Source organism: Rosa rugosa, chromosome 4 (assembly GCF_958449725.1).
Source record: "Rosa rugosa chromosome 4, drRosRugo1.1, whole genome shotgun sequence".
NCBI classification, from domain to species: domain Eukaryota; kingdom Viridiplantae; phylum Streptophyta; class Magnoliopsida; order Rosales; family Rosaceae; genus Rosa; species Rosa rugosa.
The window spans coordinates 6,780,169-6,801,495 of record NC_084823.1 but is presented as its reverse complement, the minus strand read 5'-3'; the positions used below and the strand labels follow the sequence as shown (position 1 = coordinate 6,801,495).

Here is a 21,327-nt window from a genome sequence, read left to right as displayed (position 1 = left end):
GGAAATACATTTTCCTCGTTATTTGTTTGGCGGAAAATTATGTAAAACCCGCCAAATTCAACGACGACAAAATTATGGTTTCCTTGCTAAAAGTCCATGTTTTACGATGAACTATTTCCTCGTCAAAAGAAGCAATTAGCGAGAAAATAAAGATTTCGTCATTATTTGTTTGGCGGAAAATTATGTAAACCCCGCCAAATTCAACGATGACGAAACTATGGTTTCTTCGCTAAAAATCAGTGTTTTGCGAGAAATAATTTTCTTGTCAAAAGAAGCAATTAGCGAGGAAATTACACTTTCCTCATTATTAGTTTGGCGGAAAATTGTGTCAGACCCGCCAAATTCAATGGCGACAAAATTATGGTTTCCTCGTTAAAAGTTCATGTTCTGCGAGAAACCATTTTCTCGTAAAAAAGAAAAAAATTAGCGAGGAAATAACGATTTTGTCGTTATTAGTTTGGCGCAAAATTGTATAAGACCTGCCAAATTTAATAGCGACAAATGTGAGCATTCCTCGCTAAAAGTTTCATTTCAGTGACGAATGATTTCCTCGCCCTTTATACATTTAGCGATGAACTAATTATTTCGTCATTGTAGGTTTTGGTGGGAAAAAAAATGTATTTAAGGGAAAAAAATTGGTTGTATATGAAAAAAATAGTGGTTAAATTTTGATAGAGTAAAGCTTATCCAAAAAAATAATCTTTGCGTCAATCTCATCTTCATTGCTCATAGTTCTAGACTTACTAATCTTTTTTTTTTTTTTTTTTGAAGAAACGTACTAATTTTTTACATGGATTGAAATAGAGAACACTGAAATTGAAAAAAAAACTAAATTAAAAATATGAAGGTAAATTAGATTATGATTTAATTTTTTGAAATAGATTATGATTTTATTAGGAAATTTTAATATATTTTAGTTTTTTTTTTTGTATAAATTAAATGAGAGATTTTCGTTAAAAACATTTTTTTCAATTGGATATGTCATATAAGGATATTCTTAAAAAGAGAAATGGGTTAGATAAGTAAATTTAATAATTGAAATTAAAATGTAGGGTGTAATGAGCAAGTAGGGTGAACAAAGAAAATGGTAGGGTGACAATAGCTGCACCCTTATTAAAAACGAGGATACCTTTGTCAAATTATTAAAAATGAAAAATATGAGACAGTATTGAGTACACCGACGGCACTTGCAACAACATGAATGGATGGTTGGATAACATCAAGTATATTTTTCTATTATAATTAAACGGCTCAAATCTGCTGAAATTGGTAGTTCACTTCATAATAGAATTTTCTTGAAAAATAGAAAGCAAACTCCCTTCCTTTTAAAATGTGTAAATTTTGAAACTTCCACAAAAATCTTTTAATTAATAATATAACTAACAAAAAAATAATACTAAATATGTACAAACAGTCCTGATCACCTGGTCAGCAACTGACCAGGGATCATTTGCTCAATCACCGTCCGATTAAAATCGGACAGTTTACAACTCTCTTCTCCTCTCTCATCACTTAGCTGTGAACCGTCCGATTTCAATCGGACGGTGAGTGAGCAAAAATTCCATGGTCAGCAGCTGACCATTGGAACGGGATCGTATGTACAAAACCGTAAATCACATTCTTCCAATAAAAATAAATAAATTATATTCTACCTACATTGAGCACATTCCCTAAACGGCTAAACTTCACTATCCTTTATTGCTTTTAGTTTTATTTAGATGTGGCTTTATGCGAGAAATAAGTCCCTATCGCATTTTGGTAGGGCGATGTGGGATTTGTTTCGGTATGCACATTCAGTGTGTCTTGTCTGGCCTAGCGAGGTGGCGAGCTATTTGCTTGATCAAATGGACGCAACCTCCTAGTGGCAGGATGAAATTGAGTGCCGCCAGATTTATTTCCGTGCGGCAACATAGTGGGAAAGCTGTGCTCATTACAAGTTATCTTTCCGGTATATCACCGCTATGTCAAAGCAAAGGGAGTAGCCATTCGTGCACTCTTTGCTAATTGGTGCTTGTTAGAATACATATATTTTGTGGAGAGTCCTGGTATTATTTTAGGATATTCTCTTTATGCTTATTGTAATATGGGGTTTAGACTCTACGTCCCCTCCCCCCCCCCCTTGTATTTTGCAATTTCATTAATCAAGACTTGAGGTCAAGACTTGAGGGCAGCCGCACCGGCTCCCTTTCAAAAAAAAAAAAAAAAAATTTCACTATCCTTTCTTTTATTCTATTTTTACTTTTACATAAAAGGTGGTTTTAATCAATGTTCTAAAAAAGAGTCTAGGCGGCCGCCTAGGCGTTAGGCGTCAAGGAGCTGTTTCGATTTTGGCATGTGTATTTGCCTTAGGAGGTAGGCAATTAGGCGTCCGCCTAGGCACTTTAGGCAAAGCTAGGTGGAGCCGCTGGGCGTTGGGCGTCGGGTGTTTTTTAGATTTGGAACTGGAGAATCATGTCATCAGAGGAAGAAGACGGCGGCAACGAAACGGAGGAAGATGAAAGTATAAGAGAAATAGGGCTTTTGATACATACCCAGACACAGGCGATGATTTTTACCTAAGGGTAGATCAAAGATATGTGGCGGTGATCAGAAGAGAATCGATCAGAGACGTTGGGCGGAGATGAGGTGAGGTCGGGACTGGGAGCGGTTGAAGTTCTCTTATTTGTTTAGAAAAAGGAGAAAGATTAGGGGATGCTTGGTGTGGATGTACATTCAATTAATGCCATCAGGAGGATAAGCACAAGAACCATAAACAGATAAAGAAAGAAAGCAAAAGCATCCGATAAAAAAACAACTATACAATTAAAAAAAGGAAAAAGATGTATATCTTTCATGTCCCACGTGAGAAAAGATTTGTTTGTTATAAAAATTATAATGTCTTTTACATTTTTATTGATATATGTTAAAAAAATAAATAAAATAATAAAAACCGCTTAATCCCCGCCTAGGCCCCTAGGCGCTAGGCTCCGGACCACTGCCTGACTAGCGCCTAGCGTTTTTTAGAACCTTGGTTTTAATTAGACCTCTAAATTTGATATTTAGACCTCCATTTTTTTTTCAATTCTTCTTTGACTTTGTAAACTCATATGAAAAGATAAATAAGGACAAAGAGAGAGAGAAATGGAGAAAGAGAGAAAAAGAAAAGGAAAAAAAAACTACTCTTACCTCGACGACAAATCTCTTCAGTTTTTCTTTTCACTTTTAATGTATATTCTCTCTTCAATCTCTCATGCTTGGATTCGAGATGACACATTTGTAGAAATTTTCAAATTGTTATTCCTTTCGATTAGAGTCTCTTTCATGAAATTCACAGAAGAATCTCATTTGTTGTCCATCTTCTGTAGCACTAAACCATGAAATAACATTCAAATTCTAAACCCTAAAAGAGCATTCTACATTAAAGCCTATGGAAGAAAGTGAAGATGCACCAGTGGAGAGTCAAATCATCATGACTGAGCCTCAGGATGATGTTTGGGCTAAGAACTTTCTAGTTCTCTATTTATATGGTGATAGTTGATACGCTCTTCTTGACGCGAGAAGCCACAACTTTCTTGTTTCTGTGTGAAGAAACGGGGTGGTCGTGAGAGCTTCCATCTCCGAGATCTGATACCTGTCAACCATGAACAGAGATCAAAGGGAAGACCGGGCTAACCAGCCTTCGACTCTCTGATGCCTAAGTCAGATATATGTGAGAATGTAGACTAGGTAGGAGTTAGTGGAGAATTGTAGCTTACCTTGAATGAGTGGAGAGACATGTATTTATAGTGTGGGGATGGGCTTGTCACCCCTTTGTTTCCAATGCGGGACTAGCTGTGGTCTACCCGATACCACAAGTGTATGATATCGGCATCATGTCTGGGCTTTATTGGCATTACTTTAAGTGGCTAATGAGCCTTGTGCTTCCGATACTGTGCCTAAGAGGTATCTATACCAACATTTCTCATACTAGGTTTTCTGTCATTCCTACTTCTGCTTTTAGTTTCTTCTTCCTTCTCCCATATCAATAATTGAGGGGAGATGAGTATATGATTTATTGGTATGCAGGATCAACATCAAGATGACAATGAATCTACTCAATATAGTGGGGTAAGATTGGAAAGAAGGGAAGATTATACAAATCAATTCATGCCAAGCTGGATAATAATTGTTTATTATCTTTTCATGTCTTGCAAATTGTAGACAGTACGTCTTCCTAATAAATATTTTTCTTTAGCTCATTGGTATCTTTCATTCTTTGATAGTTGTTTATGTTGTTATGTATGGTTAACTATTTTATATCTTTATTTGATTTTAAACCAAAGTATCCAACTATAGCTTTTGTGTCTGATGGGTTTGTCAATTAGTTTTGAAGTAACCTAAAAGAGTTTTCAAAGAGAATTATAGAAAAATTTATTGTAGATTGACTTTGGAAGACTATAATTCCTGAACAAGTAGAGTGATAGATTGTTGCATCTCATGTTTAAGAGTGTATTGGTAAAAATAAGGAGGTCTACTTAGCTTTTCAAGCATTCTAAAAAGTAAACTAAAGGTGTACTAAGTCGGGAATGTCCAAATAGCAAATTTGGAGGTCCAACTAGAACCACCCTTACAAAAATTAACTTTTCAAATTTTTTTTTTTTAAAAGTCAATTTACGCCACTAAGATTACATATTTTCATATGATGTCTTTAGAGTCGTGCGAGATTTGAAATGAGATTATCTATCTACCGTCTTGGCATAGGAAAAAAATACTAAATTATTTCTTATGAAGAAAAAATTTTAAGACTAAAATATCACCAGAAAACCTTACCAATCAAAACCTTTATTCATAAATGTTGGTTGGAGTGGCGGAATAGTGATGGAGTATTTGAATCAAAGCCCTTAGAGCAAGTTCACCCGTTTGGTCACTGAGTTAGTTATTATTTACTATTTTTAGTGTTTATTTTTAGTTACTATTCACTACTTTTTAGTATTTATTTCCACTCTCTGGGTCACGGACACAGTTTCCAAACTGACCTAGGTCACCAGGTCAGCTTGCAGGTCACGAAAGTAACCCAGGTCAGTTTGAAAACTGTGTCCACGACCCAATGAGTAAAAATAAACATAAAAAACAGTGAATAGTAAGTGACCTGGTGACCCACGGGTGGACTTGCTCTTACTAATAATCGAGATGTACAGGAGAGAGAAAATTAACTCAAAAAAAAAAACACACACACACACAGAAACCCAAAGAGGAATGCTTGACCTTTTCAAAGTTAGAAAGACGCGAGTTTTGCCTTTGGATGCAGTGATTATGAAATTAAGACTTCAATTTTGATTCGTAATTATTAATTAAAAAAAATAAGAGATTTAAGAAAAAAACTAAATAAGTGGATTTTTTTTTATATAAATGCTACACCACTTTCACAACTTTCACTGTCGCATATTAAACGACAATGATTATTATGTATTAAATTGTTGCGAATGATAATTAAAATTGGGGCTCTGTGCGGCTGCACGACCGGCATGTCTCCAAGTAAGTTTTGGATTCACATTTTTTTGGGGAACACAACAATAAAAAAATAGGGTACAGCTATTGCCACCCTACTATTTTCTTAGTTTACCCTACGAACATTTGAATTATTAAAAGACTATGTTACTCAAGTGCAAAATGACTAATAAGTAAACTAATTAATTTTCTAAAATCTGTAAGGAAAATTAAATACATCACCAATTAACTAATTAAATATACATGCTACTTAAATTCTCATTGGATAACATCTTAATCTTCATCTTCTCCACCCAAATATGAAATGATTACTATTTTTTTTTTGTTCCATCCTCATCGTTTTTTTTTTTTTTTTTTTTTTTGAATTTTTGAAATAGAAGTTGAATTCATTAGATCAATAGCAAAATGACTGAAGTCTACCAAAACTTACATAAGCAATTCGACAAGAAAATCTGGAGTAATCTACCTAAGCTAAAACAAACCTTTAAAGATCACTGGGAGGCTCATATTTAAGCGAGCCTATACAAGAATGAAAAAACCTCGCCTCCTACGGAAAAGAAATCATTCAACTAGCTTTCACTTGCCAATCACGCAACTGTGGTACAAGCAAGAGACTAGAAACGTCATAAAAGACTCATAGAAATTAATCCAACCTCACACAAGCTCGTACCCTAATACATTAGGGCCCATATTGCCTTGATCTGAGCCCAAGCCCGTAGGCCCAAGCCCAAATCAAATCTTGCCCAGCAAGAATAGTCCCTTGACCCATCAGCCCAAGGTTGAACCTAGGCCCAAACCCAAGCCAACAAGGGAGGAGCATCACTGCTCCCCGCTCTTTTGCCGTCACTGCCGTTCTGTTCTCCAACGACACACCGTTCGAAGATCTCTGGCGGCCGGCTTCTCTAACCGTGCATCACCATCTCGAGCAAAGACCGCCGAAGTCTCTGCCTACTACCCTGTAGTAGATCCCCGTGCAGCGGTCAGAAATCTGTCCACAGCAACTCTGAGACCTCAACCTCTCAACCAAACATGATCAGATCACCACCCCCAACAAGCATGATCCACCGCCACACACTCTCACACCCTCAGCCGCCGTAGCCGAGAGCCGCGGCGATTGAAGCTTTACTGCCTCAACCAGTTTTCTGTTGAGCACTCCACCCGAACAGCGACGCCGCCGAACAAAGTCTGCACTCTGTCCCCTCGCCGTCGCCGTCCTTGCTGCTTGGTCTGGGGACTGCTAGGTCGCCGCCGCCACTACAAGAAACCCTAGCTGGGTTTCGCCGCTCGAGATCGCTCCGGAAAACTCTGAGGTCCTCACTCTCCATCGAACGCCAAACTAGTAAAGCTATTGTCTACAAAAGTTAATCCTCGTCGTTAATTCGTTATTCAACTCACAAAATCATTAGTGTTAACTTCATCAAAATCTTTGCAATACCCTTTGTGAACACCGAAAGTAAAGATTTTAAAAAAAAAAATCATTCTCTTCTTCATTGCTCACAATTGTTAAGTTACTAATCTTTTTTCAATAATACTAAAACTGAAATAGAGAATAAAAAATAGACGTAAATCAGATTATGATTTTTTTAGGAAAATATAATATATTTTAGTTTGTTTATTAGTTTAAATGTGAGAGTTTTTTGTTAAAAAAAAAATCTTTTTTAATTGGATATGACATATAAGGATAATTCTGAAAAAAGAAATGGATTAGGTAAATAAATTTTATATTGAGATTAAGATGTAGGTGTACTGAACAAGTAGAGTGACCAAACAAAACGATAGGGTGTTAATAGCCGCACCCTATATCACATAAATAAGTAAATTAAGTTATTGTCTAACTCAACTATTATATAGAGTACAAGCCCTAAAGCTAACAATTTAAAACCCGAGATCCACCGACGCGTTTTCAAAAAAGAGAGATTATTCAGAGCACCGCCATGCACTTGCACCAACATAAATGAATGGTTAGATTGCATTAAATACATTTTTTGTTTATTAAAAATAAAGTTGATAATAAATATCAAGGGTTGAGATTATTTTATAAGGATTGGGTCACTTGCACCGTCGGTGCATAGAATAATTTCCATTCAAAAAATAGTCTGTTTATCCACAAAAACCCTCAACATCACCGACGCGTTTTCAATTGGGGTGGCAAAAGTTTCTTCACAAAACATTCATGGTCTTGCTTTATGACCACATATGAAATATTGACCTAGATAACTTAGGCCATGATGACCCGATCAATTAAAGTGATTCTTAATTTCAAAGTCGATGATTACTTTTATGGCATGGATTAATATTTAATACCAGTAGCTCTGTAGCTGGAGTGTCTTCGACGTCAGAACCACTAATTGAGCCGTCGATAACGACCTCAAAGAACTAACATCTAATTAACACCAAATCTACACGGGAACCCAACAAACCCAATGAATAACGGGTCAGGCAGGTCGTGGCTTATTGTGTCTGTTGGAGTTTTTATCCATCAGGCCAACTGGGTCTCTATTAGCTCGTTGATCTGTGGACCAAACAGAAGCGGATCCAGGATTACAATCGTGGGGCTTGAATTTTTTTTTAATTTTTTTTTTTTTAAAAAGGGCTTCAACTTCTTAACGAAAGAAAAAAAAAACTATAGTGGACAATCTAAACTCCCAATTTAATCAAATGTAACAGAACCAATTTAACAACCTGTAATCAAATAAACAACTACAGTTTATAATTTGGTCATTTGAATGCCTAGACCTAATATGATGTAAAACCAGAGGTATAATTTGGTCTCACTGGGACAGATGCTGGAGGATGCATTGGAAAATGAAAAGATGAACACTTTGCACCAGAAGATGCAGTTGACCAAGGTGTTTTCGATCAGATTGATAGTTAGTAAACTCTCTGGAACATTGCCTAAAGTTAATGCATGTTGTTTTATTATCTGCAGCTACATGATTGCTTTATGCAGGTAAAAGATTACAAAGAAAGACTTAAAAGAAGTGAAGATAAACTTCAGGTTGATGATTTTGTTCCTCTTGAGCTTAATGTACAGGAAAAGATCAATTTTAGAAAAGGGAAAAATGCACCAACAGTGTCCGGATACTGTGTGGACTGTCAAAATGATACCTGAACTTTAAAACTTATCAATGTGATACATGGACTTATATTTTCTTGTCAACATAGTACCTACGTTAACTTTCCGTCACGGTGCCGTCAATTATGACCACGTGAGGCCGAAATGAGGGCAAAAAAGACTTTTACTCCATCAAATCCTAAATGAATAAATTTAAAATAAAAACTGAATAAATTATTATATTGAAAATAAAAGTTGAATAAATCTTTTTGCTTTGTTCTATTAACCAAGATCCCAATCCAATACATCATCAAAAAAAAAAAAAAATCTGAATCCAATCATCATGATTGGATATTATCCCCATCAACACGAGCAATTCTTCAGTGATAGCAACGAAGATAAGTAGTTGAACTAGATATTGTTCATGTTCATCTTCTTAAACCTAGCAAAAAAGCAACAAAAAAAAAAAAATCCCAGCAATTGTTCATGTTCTTAACCCATTCATGTTCATCTTCACAAACTCAACAAACCCATTTTCCCATTTTGGAAGAGAAATGGAAGATCTGGGAACTACCAAGAACCAAAAAGATCGAAAAATAGAAAACCCATTGCTGCTCGAGATCGTTATGCTTCTCATGCTCGGCGAGAAGTGAAGCTGCACCGTCGTCTATGCAGCCCCAACAACTCCGTTTTGTTCTTCTCCTCCCCCTTCTTCAAATCCCTATCACAACCACCAATTGCATAAATTCAATGAACATTAAAACAAATTATGACACCATCACAATTTACACTCAAGCAATCAAGCGACTTGATCGATTAACCAGCAGCATAAGGAGCAGCTGGTGGAGCATATGCTGCCCTTTTCTTCTTCTTCTTAGCCAAGCAGAATAGACCAAATGCAAGGAATGCGAGGAAGAAAACACCGCCCAGCGAGACGAAGGTGGCGATGTAAACCGTGCGGTGGTCTTTATGGTGATGCGTCGAGATTTGGGGTGAATGTGTCAGCGGATTGTAAGGAGTGGATGCCCAAGGATGTATAGGCGGCGGTGGAGGTGGTGGTCTAGAGTTGTATCTTGGACTTGGTGCAGGTGCTTGTGAGGATGGCGGTGGTGGTGGAGGTGGGACTGTTGGAGTAATTGGTGATGGAGTGGGTGGTGGAGGTGCAGGTGGTGTCGTTGGAGTTGTCGGTGTTGGTGAGGTTGGTGGAGGTGGAGGTGGAGTTGGGATTGTTGGAGTAGTCGGTGTTGGTGAGGGTGATGGTGGTGGTGGGGAGTGGTAAGGGTAAGAAGAAGGTGATGGTGGAGATGGCGGGGGCGGCGGGTTTAGGTCTAAGAATGAGGGAGAAGAAGAACTGGTGATGAATGGAGAAAAAAAGAATATTTTTTATTTATTTCTTTATTTCTCTCTTTTTTATTATAAAATTTATTTTTTTGAGGGCACATCAATCATTTAGCTCTCTTTTTCGGTCTCACGTGCGTCACATGTGATCAACTTGACGGCACCGTGACGGAAAGTTAATGTAGGTACTATGTTGACAAGAAAATATAAGTCCAGGTATCATATTGATAAGTTTTAAAGTTCAGGTATCACTTTGACAGTCCTCACAGTGTCCGGACACTATTGGTGCATTTTTCCCTTTAGAAAATGTAATGATGAAGAACAATATTATTTTGTCTATCCACAAACTGAAGTAAAAATTATCTAGATTTTTAGCCAACTTCTTTTGAACTGGTTTTGAATATGCATTTTCTGAGTCAAAGAAGCTATCAAATTCCCGTTTGAGTAATAGAACGACTAGAGTTTATAATTTGGTCATTTGGATGCCTGAAACAAAAACATGCTATCAGATTGGGGGACAAGCTATGGTACTGTGATGTTTATCATACACTCAATTTACATCTATTTGAACAAAAATTACAATTTATATGAATCAAAATTACAACATTAAGAACAAAATTATCATACTCATTTACACTATTTACATATAATTAAATAAAAATTACAATATTGACAACAAATTTGTTCAAAAACTTGTAACAAGGTCGTAGGTGGTGTAATTACCATCAATAAAACTAAGTTACTCAAAATAGGACTCAACATTACCACTTTGACAACAAATTTGTTGTCTCTTTTATAAATGTGTGTATGACATACAGATATGCATTATATAATTTTCCATCAGATTGGTATCAATTATGCTATCCTAATTCAATCCCAAATTCACAGCAAAACACATGCCTGCTTCCTAATTGCAAACAACATTAAATCTGCAGAAAAGAAATAAAGAAAAAAACAAATCCACATCAGATATCTAGCAAATACATAGTTTCTAGATAAAAGGAATGCTGCTTTAACGATTATAAAACAGAAAATCAAAGCATCTGATAAAAGTCATCCCTTAGATTCCCGAAAGAGAACATGAAACTAAGTGGAAAGCTTGATATAATTTGACTAGTTATGTTATCAATTCATTTCGTCAAACTCAGCAGTTCGCAGAGAGAATGGTGCCTTTGCGAGTTGCTGCCTTGCCCCAATTCCCCCAAGCACAAACCCAACGAACCTGATTTGAGAACAATAACAAATTCAAAACTTGATAAAAAATTTCCACCAAATTGAATCGGTTGAAATTCAACCAAATTGCAATACATACTTGCATAGTTAAGAGAGGAAGAACTGAAGAAGAAGAAGAAAAAGAAGAAGAGTAGAACTCGATTGGTAATCGGTAATCAGACCTCAGAGTCTCAGACCTATGTCGCTATGCGGCTGGGAAACAGCGAAAGTGCAAAGTTGACCTCGAGTAGTCGAGTCTCAGACCTCACTCTCACCTCAGCCTTCGGGTGGGCTTGAGAAAGGGAAACAAGCCTTCCAAAAATAAAATAAAAAGTATATACATAGTTTTTTTTTTTGGCCCAAAATCTTTGGTGGGGCTTGAGCCCAACCCACTCACTACCTACATCCGCCCTTGGGGCCAAATGATGATCCTTAAATCAAAGGGGAAATTCATTATAAACCCAATTTCTAGAAAAGTTAATGGAAAAAACCCACCTATTATTTTTTTTCAATCTACACCCAATTATTGCCAACTAGGATAAAATATTATATTTTTTTTTCCTAAAAATTACACATATTGCCACTATTTAAATCTGATAAATATTAGTCAATTAGCAAAATTAACGTCCTCTTTAAATACCTTAATTTGTTTCTCAAAAAAAAAAAAAAAACCTTAATTATAGATTTTTTATTGGTCCCATTATTCTAGCAATTTTCCTTCTACTCATCATTATTGCTAGAATTATGGATCTTTTCTTACATATATTTATGTTTTTTGAATTCAAAGATTTTATTGTGGAATTTAAACTTTCTGTTTTAAAGGCAGATTTTGTGTTTTCTGTTTCTCTTTTCCATCTATTTACTTGCAACTTGACTTAAAGGTAGATGTTTAAGTTTTTAACCTAGCTAGCTAATAGGTTGTTTTTTTTTTTTTTTTTTAACCTAGCTAATAGATTTTGAGATTTTGTGTTTTCTATTTCTGTCTTCCATCCATTTACTTGCAACCTGACTTAAAGGTAGAGGTTTAAGTTTTTAACCTAACTAATAGGTTTTTTTTATTACAACCTAAAGATTAGACGCGTGTGTTTAGTTAACCTCACTTCTAGGAATTTTCATTTCAACCTACTTATTCGAATCATTTTTTACATCAACCTCTTTCTTAGGTATTCTATCATTGCGAGTTGACCATATTTCTTAGGTTGAAAATATCTAACTTATCCCTATATGCATATTCCTATCTATTAGGTAACAATTGAGAATGAACAATAATCATCAAATTAATATGACAATATGCAAAAGGAAAAGTTCAAAGAAAAGAAAAGTATCTTGTTCTACGTATGACAATATGCCTAGAACAAGATACTTTACCATAAGAAAATTTAGGGCACAATGATGACAAATGAAAAGATTTGAAAACTAAATCTCATGAATAACATACCTTATGAGTAGATACCATACTTTCGAAAGCCAAAGATTAGAAAGATAATATGTTCACGAATGCATAGGTGATAGGTGATACACAAGTTCACAGCAACAAATTTTAACTTCTTTCTTATGATCCATATAACTGAACTAATATATGTATTGGTTAAAATCATGGTGTTATATATATATCATCAATGAAAATTTGAAATCAAAACATGCATGATTTAAGCCATAATGTCATATGCTATAATTATACATCAACACTCTACAAGGAACGTTGCCTAACCTCTCAAAAAAAAAAAAAAAAAGTTGTCCAAGGGTAAATCAGGCATATAAAAAAACACAAAAAAATATTGATTATACATCAACACTCTACAAGGAAAGTTACCTATATGGAATATTCAAGTGAGGAGAAATCTCCTCGAGGAAGATCTAACTGAGGAGAAATCTCCTTGAGAATGATCCAAGTGAGGTGCAATTAATCCCCTTGAGGCCGACTTACTTAATCAACTTCTAACCAAGTGGTGGCCCAATCTATTTGGGGAGCGTTAAGGAGTCAGATCATCTTGAGGATGAATCCTCTCGAGGTGAATCTAAATAAGGCGGAATCAGTTAGCAAAGTTAGTCAGCTGAACCGCAGTCAACTCAATCGAATCCGTAGCAAGCGCGAAGCACTCCCCCCACATTGTCCTGAGAATGGCGTCATGGATCTATTAACGCATGACTTGCAGACCAAGCACACCACTATACGCACTAGTCGAGATATTCACTCAAACTCGCCTCTAAATACTTGATAAAGTGAATATTTGAAGTAAGCAATCGACCTATCTACACCAACTACAACTCAAACTATTGCTGATTTAAGCATCAGAGTATCTTTTGCAGGTACCCCCTCTTTTTCAAACTTGATTTTTCAAACACCGATCCAAGTTCCGAAGGCGTACAGTCAATTTTTTGGCCCTAAAAGATTTTGCTCTCACTTTAGTTAGAAGAAGTAGGTGAGGAGATTTTCTATTAAATTTCCACACCAACACCCTTGTTACGCCCCATGGATCGAATTTTAGGATTTCAATTCTCATTCTTTCTTTCAACTTCAAGCTTTTTTTCCGATCTACGATTTTCGAGATCAAGAAACGACAAGAATGGATCTTCCGCAAGAAATCGACAATTACATCAAAAAGACGATTGACCACAACCTGGGCCTCCCTGTGTCCACACAAACTCTCAAATTGAAGCTCCACTGCTCGGAAGTGGCAAAGCGACGGATGCGCGACCAGTACTTGCTTCTACTCGCCAAATTGAAAGAGAAGGATCAAGCTCTGGAGTGATTTAGGGTTTGTGTGTTCACATTTGTTTCAATTGTGGCTATTTTGCTTGTTGTAGTTGGGTTTCTTATGGTTTTTGTTTTTAGGTCGAGGCATGTATGTACGCTCAGGCTTTGAGGAAGTTCATGGAGGAGAATCAGATACTAGAGTGTGCTAATTTAGTGAGTCAGTGTAACAAGTTGGAGAATGAGTGCTTGCTCTACAATCATGATAGAGAGGCTTTGATGGATTTTAGGTACGATGCTAATCAGAGGGCCAAGGAGGTTGAGTTTCGAGTTAAAGAGTTGGAGGACGAACTTGGAGAACTGAGAGAATAATTGAAGTTCTACAAAAATGAATACGAGAAGCTGCCGGTCTATCGGTAATTCTTCCTAACTATCTTTACAAACACGATCCGAACGAACTAAAAACAATCCAAGCCAAATACGCCAAAACTAAAAACCACTTTGGCAACCCAATAATAAGAAAACCCTAAGAAGAACGTGCTTCATGCGTGCACCCAAATCTCACCTTTAATCGTTCTTCCTTCCTCGTTCGGCGGGCTTCTGGCCTCTTCATTGTGTAGCGGGTGCGGCCGGGCAGGGCCTCTTCACCATTGGTGCCATGGGTCCTTGATGGACAATGATCGGTGCTCCAGGAATAAACCAAGTCGGGATGGCGGTGGCCATGAGGTTAACAATGCTAATTTTCTCTCGTCTGAGATAGTGAGGATTTGCGAAGAGTCAGGATGGAGGGTTAGAGGATGGTGGGAGGGGTTGCGCGTCCTTGGATGGGCACGAGATCTCAGATTTCTTCTCTGTGCGCCCTTAGATCTGTGTGCAGATCGGAGTAGGGTGCTTTGGTGGAAGAATTTTGATGGTGACAAATCCGAAAGCTCTTATGGTCGGCCTGGATTTGAGCATGACTTGTTGGTGGGCGGGCAGTCGATGGTGGACGGTGGCAGGTATGACAGTCGTGTGGTAGCGGCAGGAGCTCAGGCAAAGAAGTGGCGTTAGGCTCCTTGCAGCAATCTGCTTGGACTTGGGCTTGGTAGTGATTGGGCCTGGGCTTGGGCCCTTGACCCATATTATTTGGTTTTATTTATTTATTGCTGTTTACTATTAATTAAACGTGGGTAAAAAGTCCCTTCAATTTTTTGGTAGGGCAACGTGGGCTTTGTCTCGGTTTGCACACTCAGTGTGTCTTGTCTGGCCTAGCGAGGCGGCGAGCTATTTGCTTGATCAAATGGAGGCAACCTCCTAGTGGCAGAATGAAATTAAGTGTCGCAGGATTTATTTCTGTGCGGCAACATAGTGGGAAAGCTGTGTTATTTGAAATTATGATTCTTTGTGATAGAGTTATCTTTCCGGTATGTGACTGTTATGTCAAAGCAAATGAATTAGCCATTAGTGCACTCTTTGCTAATTAGTGCTTGTTAGAATACATAGATTTGGTGGAGGGTCTTGATATTATTTCAGGATGTAAGCATATTGTAATATGGGGTTCAAGCTTTACGTCCCCCCCTTGTATTCTGCAATTTCATTGATCAAGACTTGAGTGCAGCAGCATCAGCCCCCCTTTCAAAAAACAAAGAAAAAAGAAGCCAAATACAGATCGAACTCGAATTGTATCGAGCTTATTTACAGCCCTAAATTAGGCTTTTGTACACATCGTGCATCATGATACGTAATGTAGAAATACTTCATATATATATATATATATATATATATAATCTTGCTCAGGTGCGGATATCCGTACCTAAGCAAAAGGTACGGATTTCAGATTTTTACCCAGTTTTTGATCACGCATTTACATCTTAACCGTTCAGTTTTTAGGTTCTAATGTATAGATCATCTCTACAAATTTTCAGCCAAATTGATGATCGTTAAGGCATCCAAAACTGCAATTTACACGAACGAACCGAATCTGTCGAACCGGAACCGTTCGTGTTCATTGTTGTAAATTGCAGTTTTGAATACCTTAACGATGCGCAGACCGGGGCGCGACGCTGTCCGGGTGGGAGAAGCAGCCAAGCGGAGGTCGAGAGCCGGGCTCGATGGAGCCAAATCGGGTCAAAACCCAAGTCGGAGTGCAGGCGGCGGCCGGATTTGGGCTATGGATACCTTCGATGGTGTCAAAAGTTGGTGGTGGTGGAGAGCTAGTCGAGGTCGAGGGATTTTTATAGAGAAAATGCATCAAAAATCATGGAGCAATTAAGGAGTGCAGAGAATCCCGCAGCGGTGGAAACCCGGAAAATCCAGCCGAAATCGGGCTGGAATCGTGCCAGAGACAAGTCGCGGCGAAGCTGGGTGTGCAACCGGGTCAGATCCACGTCCGGGTCGGGTGCGAACTCAGGTCCGGGTCGGGATGGGTTATAACTGGGTCGGACGCGACCAGCTTTGCAAAAAAAAAAAAAAGAGCTCAGGCCCAAGACAGGTCTGACCAGATTTGGTCTTGGAGCCAAGTTGGGCCTCGATGGTTTGGGTCTGAATTAGGCCTAAGAGACCACATCTCACTGCTTCTTCAAGAAATGGGTGTCCAGAGGAAAATCTAGGGTGCCTCAAGGAGAAATTTGAACACGAACCGCGAAGAAAAATCTGAACTTTGGAAATTTTCTCTTGGGATAGGTTCCCAACAAGAAAATTTGGGGGAATTAAAGGGAAGTAACGACGACAGTAAATGCGATTATTATTATAGCCGTAAATACGACGATTAATGCAACATTCAATGTGGCAATCATGGCCGCCAATAAGTGATGGTTATTGTAGGAGTGAATACAATATTAATGGTGGCTTGTCGTCTAAGTACAAGAGACTTGCCATGCAAGTTTACTTGCAGCCCAAGTTGTAAGTCGCATATAAAAGGAAAGTAGAACCACTAGGTATGGATGGAACCCTAATTGAGACTTCTATACTTGACTCAGAAAAATACTGACTTCGGCATCAGAGGGTCTTTTGCAGGTACCCCCCCCTCCCCTCTCACACCGACGGCGAAGAGGAATCTCCGCTTCCTTGTTAAAGCTAAGAAACGAAGGGAGGTTACGTAGGGAGATTATATAGAGGGGTGACGGAGCGGAGAGAGACTATGGAGATAAGCTACGAAGAGAGGTCGCGGAGGGAGCTCGCATAGGGAGGCTGCGAAGGGAGCTTACGTAGGGAGACTACAGAGGGAGGCGACGGAGAAAGGTCACGGAGTGGAGAGAAATCACGGAGCGGTGACGAGTTACGAAGCCAAGAGGAGTCTTCGCTTCGTCAACATCAAGTCAACGACGAATAAGAAACCTCTCGATTGTCCCCGGTTCCGCTTCCGCTCCAGTCCACATTAATTGTTGGGTCAAATTCCTAATCAGAATTTTTCACCTCTAACAGCATTCAAAATGGCGATTTAAGATTATAAGTATGAACGGTTCAAATTTGACAGATTTGGTTCATCCGTTGATTTAATCAAGTTTGATACCTTAACGATCACCGATTTGGCTGAAAATTTGCAGAAATGATCTGCACATTAGAACCTAAAAGCTGAACTGTTGAGATGCCGAAATGTGATAAAAAAAAGTTGGTCTAATGCCCTATCCCTAGAAAAACAAAAAAAATGGATCCCTTAGTGGAAGGGCCCTCTATATATATATATACAGGGCTTCTCAGGTGCGGATATCCGTACCTTTTTCTTAGGTACGGATTTCCGGTTTTTACCCACTTTTTTATCACACATTTACATCTTAACCGTTCAGTTTTTAGGTCCTAATGTATAGATCATCTCTGCAAAATATCAGCCAATTTGATGATCGTTAAGGCATTCAAAACTGCAATTTACAACAATGGACACGAATGGTTCCGGTTCCGGTTCGACAGATTCGGTTCGTTCGTGTAAATTGCAGTTTTGGATGCCTTAACGATCATCAATTTGGCTGAAAAGTTGTAGAGATGATCTATACATTAGGACCTAAAAACTGAACGGTTAAGATGTAAATGTGTGATAAAAACTGGGTAAAAACCGGAAATCCGTACCTTTTGCTTAGGTACGGATATCCGCACCTGAGCAAGATTATATATATATATATATATATATATATATATATATATATATATAGAGACACACATCATATATATCATCACATATTCCATTTATCCATCACATGCACGTGGTACACATACTAAACCCAAAGCCTGTAATTAGGCATCCAACTAACATAGTTTAACACCCACACCTGAATCTCGTATGACCCACAAGCCCAATTACACAAAACTCGCTCCCTAAACGCAGTCGTTTACAGTTTCCTGACCGCAATTAAGTCATTCACAATTTATAAAAAGAATACAGAGCAGGAAAACAGTGGAGGTTTTTTTTTTTTGATCAAAGAGAAACTTCATTAATAATGAATAGATTACAATGATTTGTGGAACAAAAGATTGCAAGAGCTCCGATACGGTTACTTTGCAAATCAATTGACCTAACTAGACTTCACACTAGAAAACCATACTTACAGACTGTTGAAGCCAAGAAGGCCCCGACTCTAAACAAAGTAAAGGCTGACTAATTTTTAAAACCTCCTTTGCTAAACGGTGAGCAACTTTGTTAGATTCCCGTTTCACAAAATGGCAACTACAAAAAGAAAAGGGTGTTTGGACCCAAAATGAGCATTTTGGTTTGACAAAGCGTGTCTTGGAGAAATTGAGCCAATATCAGTGGCTCACATATATATTTTCGATAAGTTCAAAAATATATTATTAAGAGGCTAAATAAGGCCTACCAAACATGGAAATGAAAAATCAACTTTAGCACATTTTCCTACTTCGGCTAGGAGAAAGCGAGCTAGACAAGAAATGAGGGATGGCGGACTAACCATCCGAACTCCAAATGAGTTGAAACTTTCCAGATTAATTCTAGACATCCCATTGATCATTTCTTATGAAGAGTGCCAAAGCTCGTTCGGAGTGGAAAACCTTCAAACAAACAGTCCAATTTTCTGCAGAAGCAAAACTTGGAAACTGGACCTGTAAGAGGTCCAGCAGTGTTTTCGGCCCAAACACTATATGAAAAGCTCTGAAAATTTATCAGGGTGATCTACACTCATAGTGGAACATTTCTTATGAAGAAGTCACGGTCAAAAACTGAGTGCTTGATGGAGATAAAAATTGAAGGATAAGGGAGCAGAAAATGACTCAAACCTAACATTCCATTAAGTGTTTAAGTGCTCAAACCTAACATTCCATTAAGTGTTTAAGTGCTCAAACCTAACCCATTATGATTTGTTTTTAAGGCCAAATAGTGTTGCTTGGTAGCCTATAAATAGAGGCTACAACATAGAACAATGAAAACAACAACCAATTCATACATCAAAACATCTCTAAGATGATCTAAGTTCTCTCTAGAGCAAACCTCTCTAAGAGCAACTCCTCTCCTTCTCTTTCTCTTATCGGTGATCACACTCCTAGTCCTAGTCTTCTCGGAAGCCGACTTTCAGTGCCACCAAACCCTCTGTCAACGTGCTTCGGTCCTAGTCTCCTCGGGAGCCGACGGTAGTGCCGCGACCACAACGGTTACAGAACCAGCCAAGCAAGGGTAACGCCCTAGCAACCCAGCCAAGCTAAATGCACGCTTTAGCAAGATCTCAACACTTCTCGGTGATGTCGCTCTGCTCAATCTGCAATATTGAGTATCGATTGTGTGAACAAGAAGAAACTACAGCAAAGTCCTTACCACAAGGCACAAAGAATCCCGCGACGAGGTTGGTGCTCTCCTCGTCTACAATCGCTTGATAGAAGTCAGGTCAAGGGACACCCCCGACGACCGCACCCGAACGGTGCTGGCACGCCCGCGCAGAAAAGAGACTGTTGACCAGCTGCAACAAAATTGGAGCCAAACAAAGGGGCTATGACCACTTACCCAATTTTTGGCCAAAAATTGCCCACTTACTCCACCAAGAGTTTTTTAACCCCATTTACCCAATCTAACAGTGTTTGACAGTATTGCCCTCATTTTAATTAACAAATTACACTCATATCTCTCTCTCCTCCCCCTCATCGATTTCTCTCTCTCTCTTTCTCTCTCTTTCTCTAACCTCGTCTCAGGCTCTCTCTCTCTCTCTCTCTCTCTGAGCCACCACGCCCACCACTCCACCGTCGATGTCGGCCTCCACCGCCGCCGCTCTGTCCCACCGTCGGACCACCAGAGGATGACGCCATCTAACTCCAAGATCCCAACACCTCTGGGCTTCGCCGGTTTTGTTCGTCAGATGTCCGGGAAGCTCTCCACGCCGGAATCGGGTCTGGGCTTCCCTTGCAGGTCTCGGACGACGTCAAAACTGTGGTCTATTGGGGGGTAATAGACAGATTATTGCCCCCCACTAATTTCTTAACTGTGGTTAATTAATCACTGAAATTAGAGTTTTGATAAGTCTTATGTTGTTTTTGAGTTTATTAAAGTACAATAATCTGTCAATGATAGTTAAGTGAAGGGTTCTGACTTAAAACGAAGACATTATTTGGGGGCAGTTAATGTGTCTACTGCCCCCCACTAAACCATTAAAACTTGCACCAGTTAAGTGAAGGTTCTGACTTCGTATGAAGACATTATTTGGGGGCAGTAATGTGTCTACTGCCCCCCACTAAACCATTAAAACTTGCACCAGTTTCAAGGATTCACAGTGTATTGCACTTTATCACAAACAAATCAACAAGAGATGATTACTGTCTCCTAAGAAAGACATTATTGGGTGGCACTAATGTGTCTACTGCCCCCCAATAGACCATCAAACATTACACCGCTTCCTATGTTTCACAGATTATAGAAGTTATTCACACTCAAAACAACAGATAATGTCTAAAAACCCACATTATGAGGGTCAATATTCTGTCGTCTGCCCCCCACTAGACTGACACAAACCACACAATTTTTTTCATTTATCGACTACTGCAATTTAACACTACATTTACTTTAGAATAGCAGTTTTCAGTCCGTCAATAAATAAAGCAGTCATCATTGGCCCCCAATACAAAGTCTACTGGGGGGCACTAATGTTACAACTTTTATGGTTATGACTGCACAATAGCAGTGTAGATACCTACTAGCATCACTAGTTTGCTATCTCACCAAGCATAAGTAACACCCTCTTTGGGACACCCACAAGCCATGGTGAGGCCCAACCGCTACTTGCATCTTGTAGCCCTATGTTTAAGCTACGCTACGGTATCCGGAAGTCGCAAATCCGTCGCCGGGAAGCCACCTTTCCGGCCTTGCCAAGTTGCCCTCACAACTAAGCTTTTTAGACTAGAAATGGTGGTTACTTGTCCCACATCGAAAACCATGTAAAGGAGAAGCATTCCTTCACCTATAAAAGGAATGCCTCCTCCCACTTAAACACCATTCCATTACATCTTTTGTAATCCCCTTGGGCCGCAAGGCTCAACACACTAGTGTAACATTCAAGTGGACGTAGTTTCCCGCTAAGGCAGGAGACGAACCACTATACATCTCGTGTCACTCTCTCTCTCTCTCTCTCTCTCTAAAGCTAACTAGAGACCCCCT

General features: G+C 38.7%; 1 protein-coding gene across 1 annotated transcript in view; it reads left to right on the top strand.

Annotated features, from left to right (window-relative positions):
- The first annotated feature begins 14,435 nt into the window (after positions 1–14,435).
- Positions 14,436–21,327, top strand: part of LOC133744239 (uncharacterized) — a 9,346-nt gene continuing 2,454 nt past the window's right edge. The window contains exon 1 of the mRNA XM_062172377.1: positions 14,436–14,764. Coding sequence (XP_062028361.1) covers positions 14,436–14,764 — 329 coding nt within the window. The remainder of the gene's footprint in view (positions 14,765–21,327) is intronic.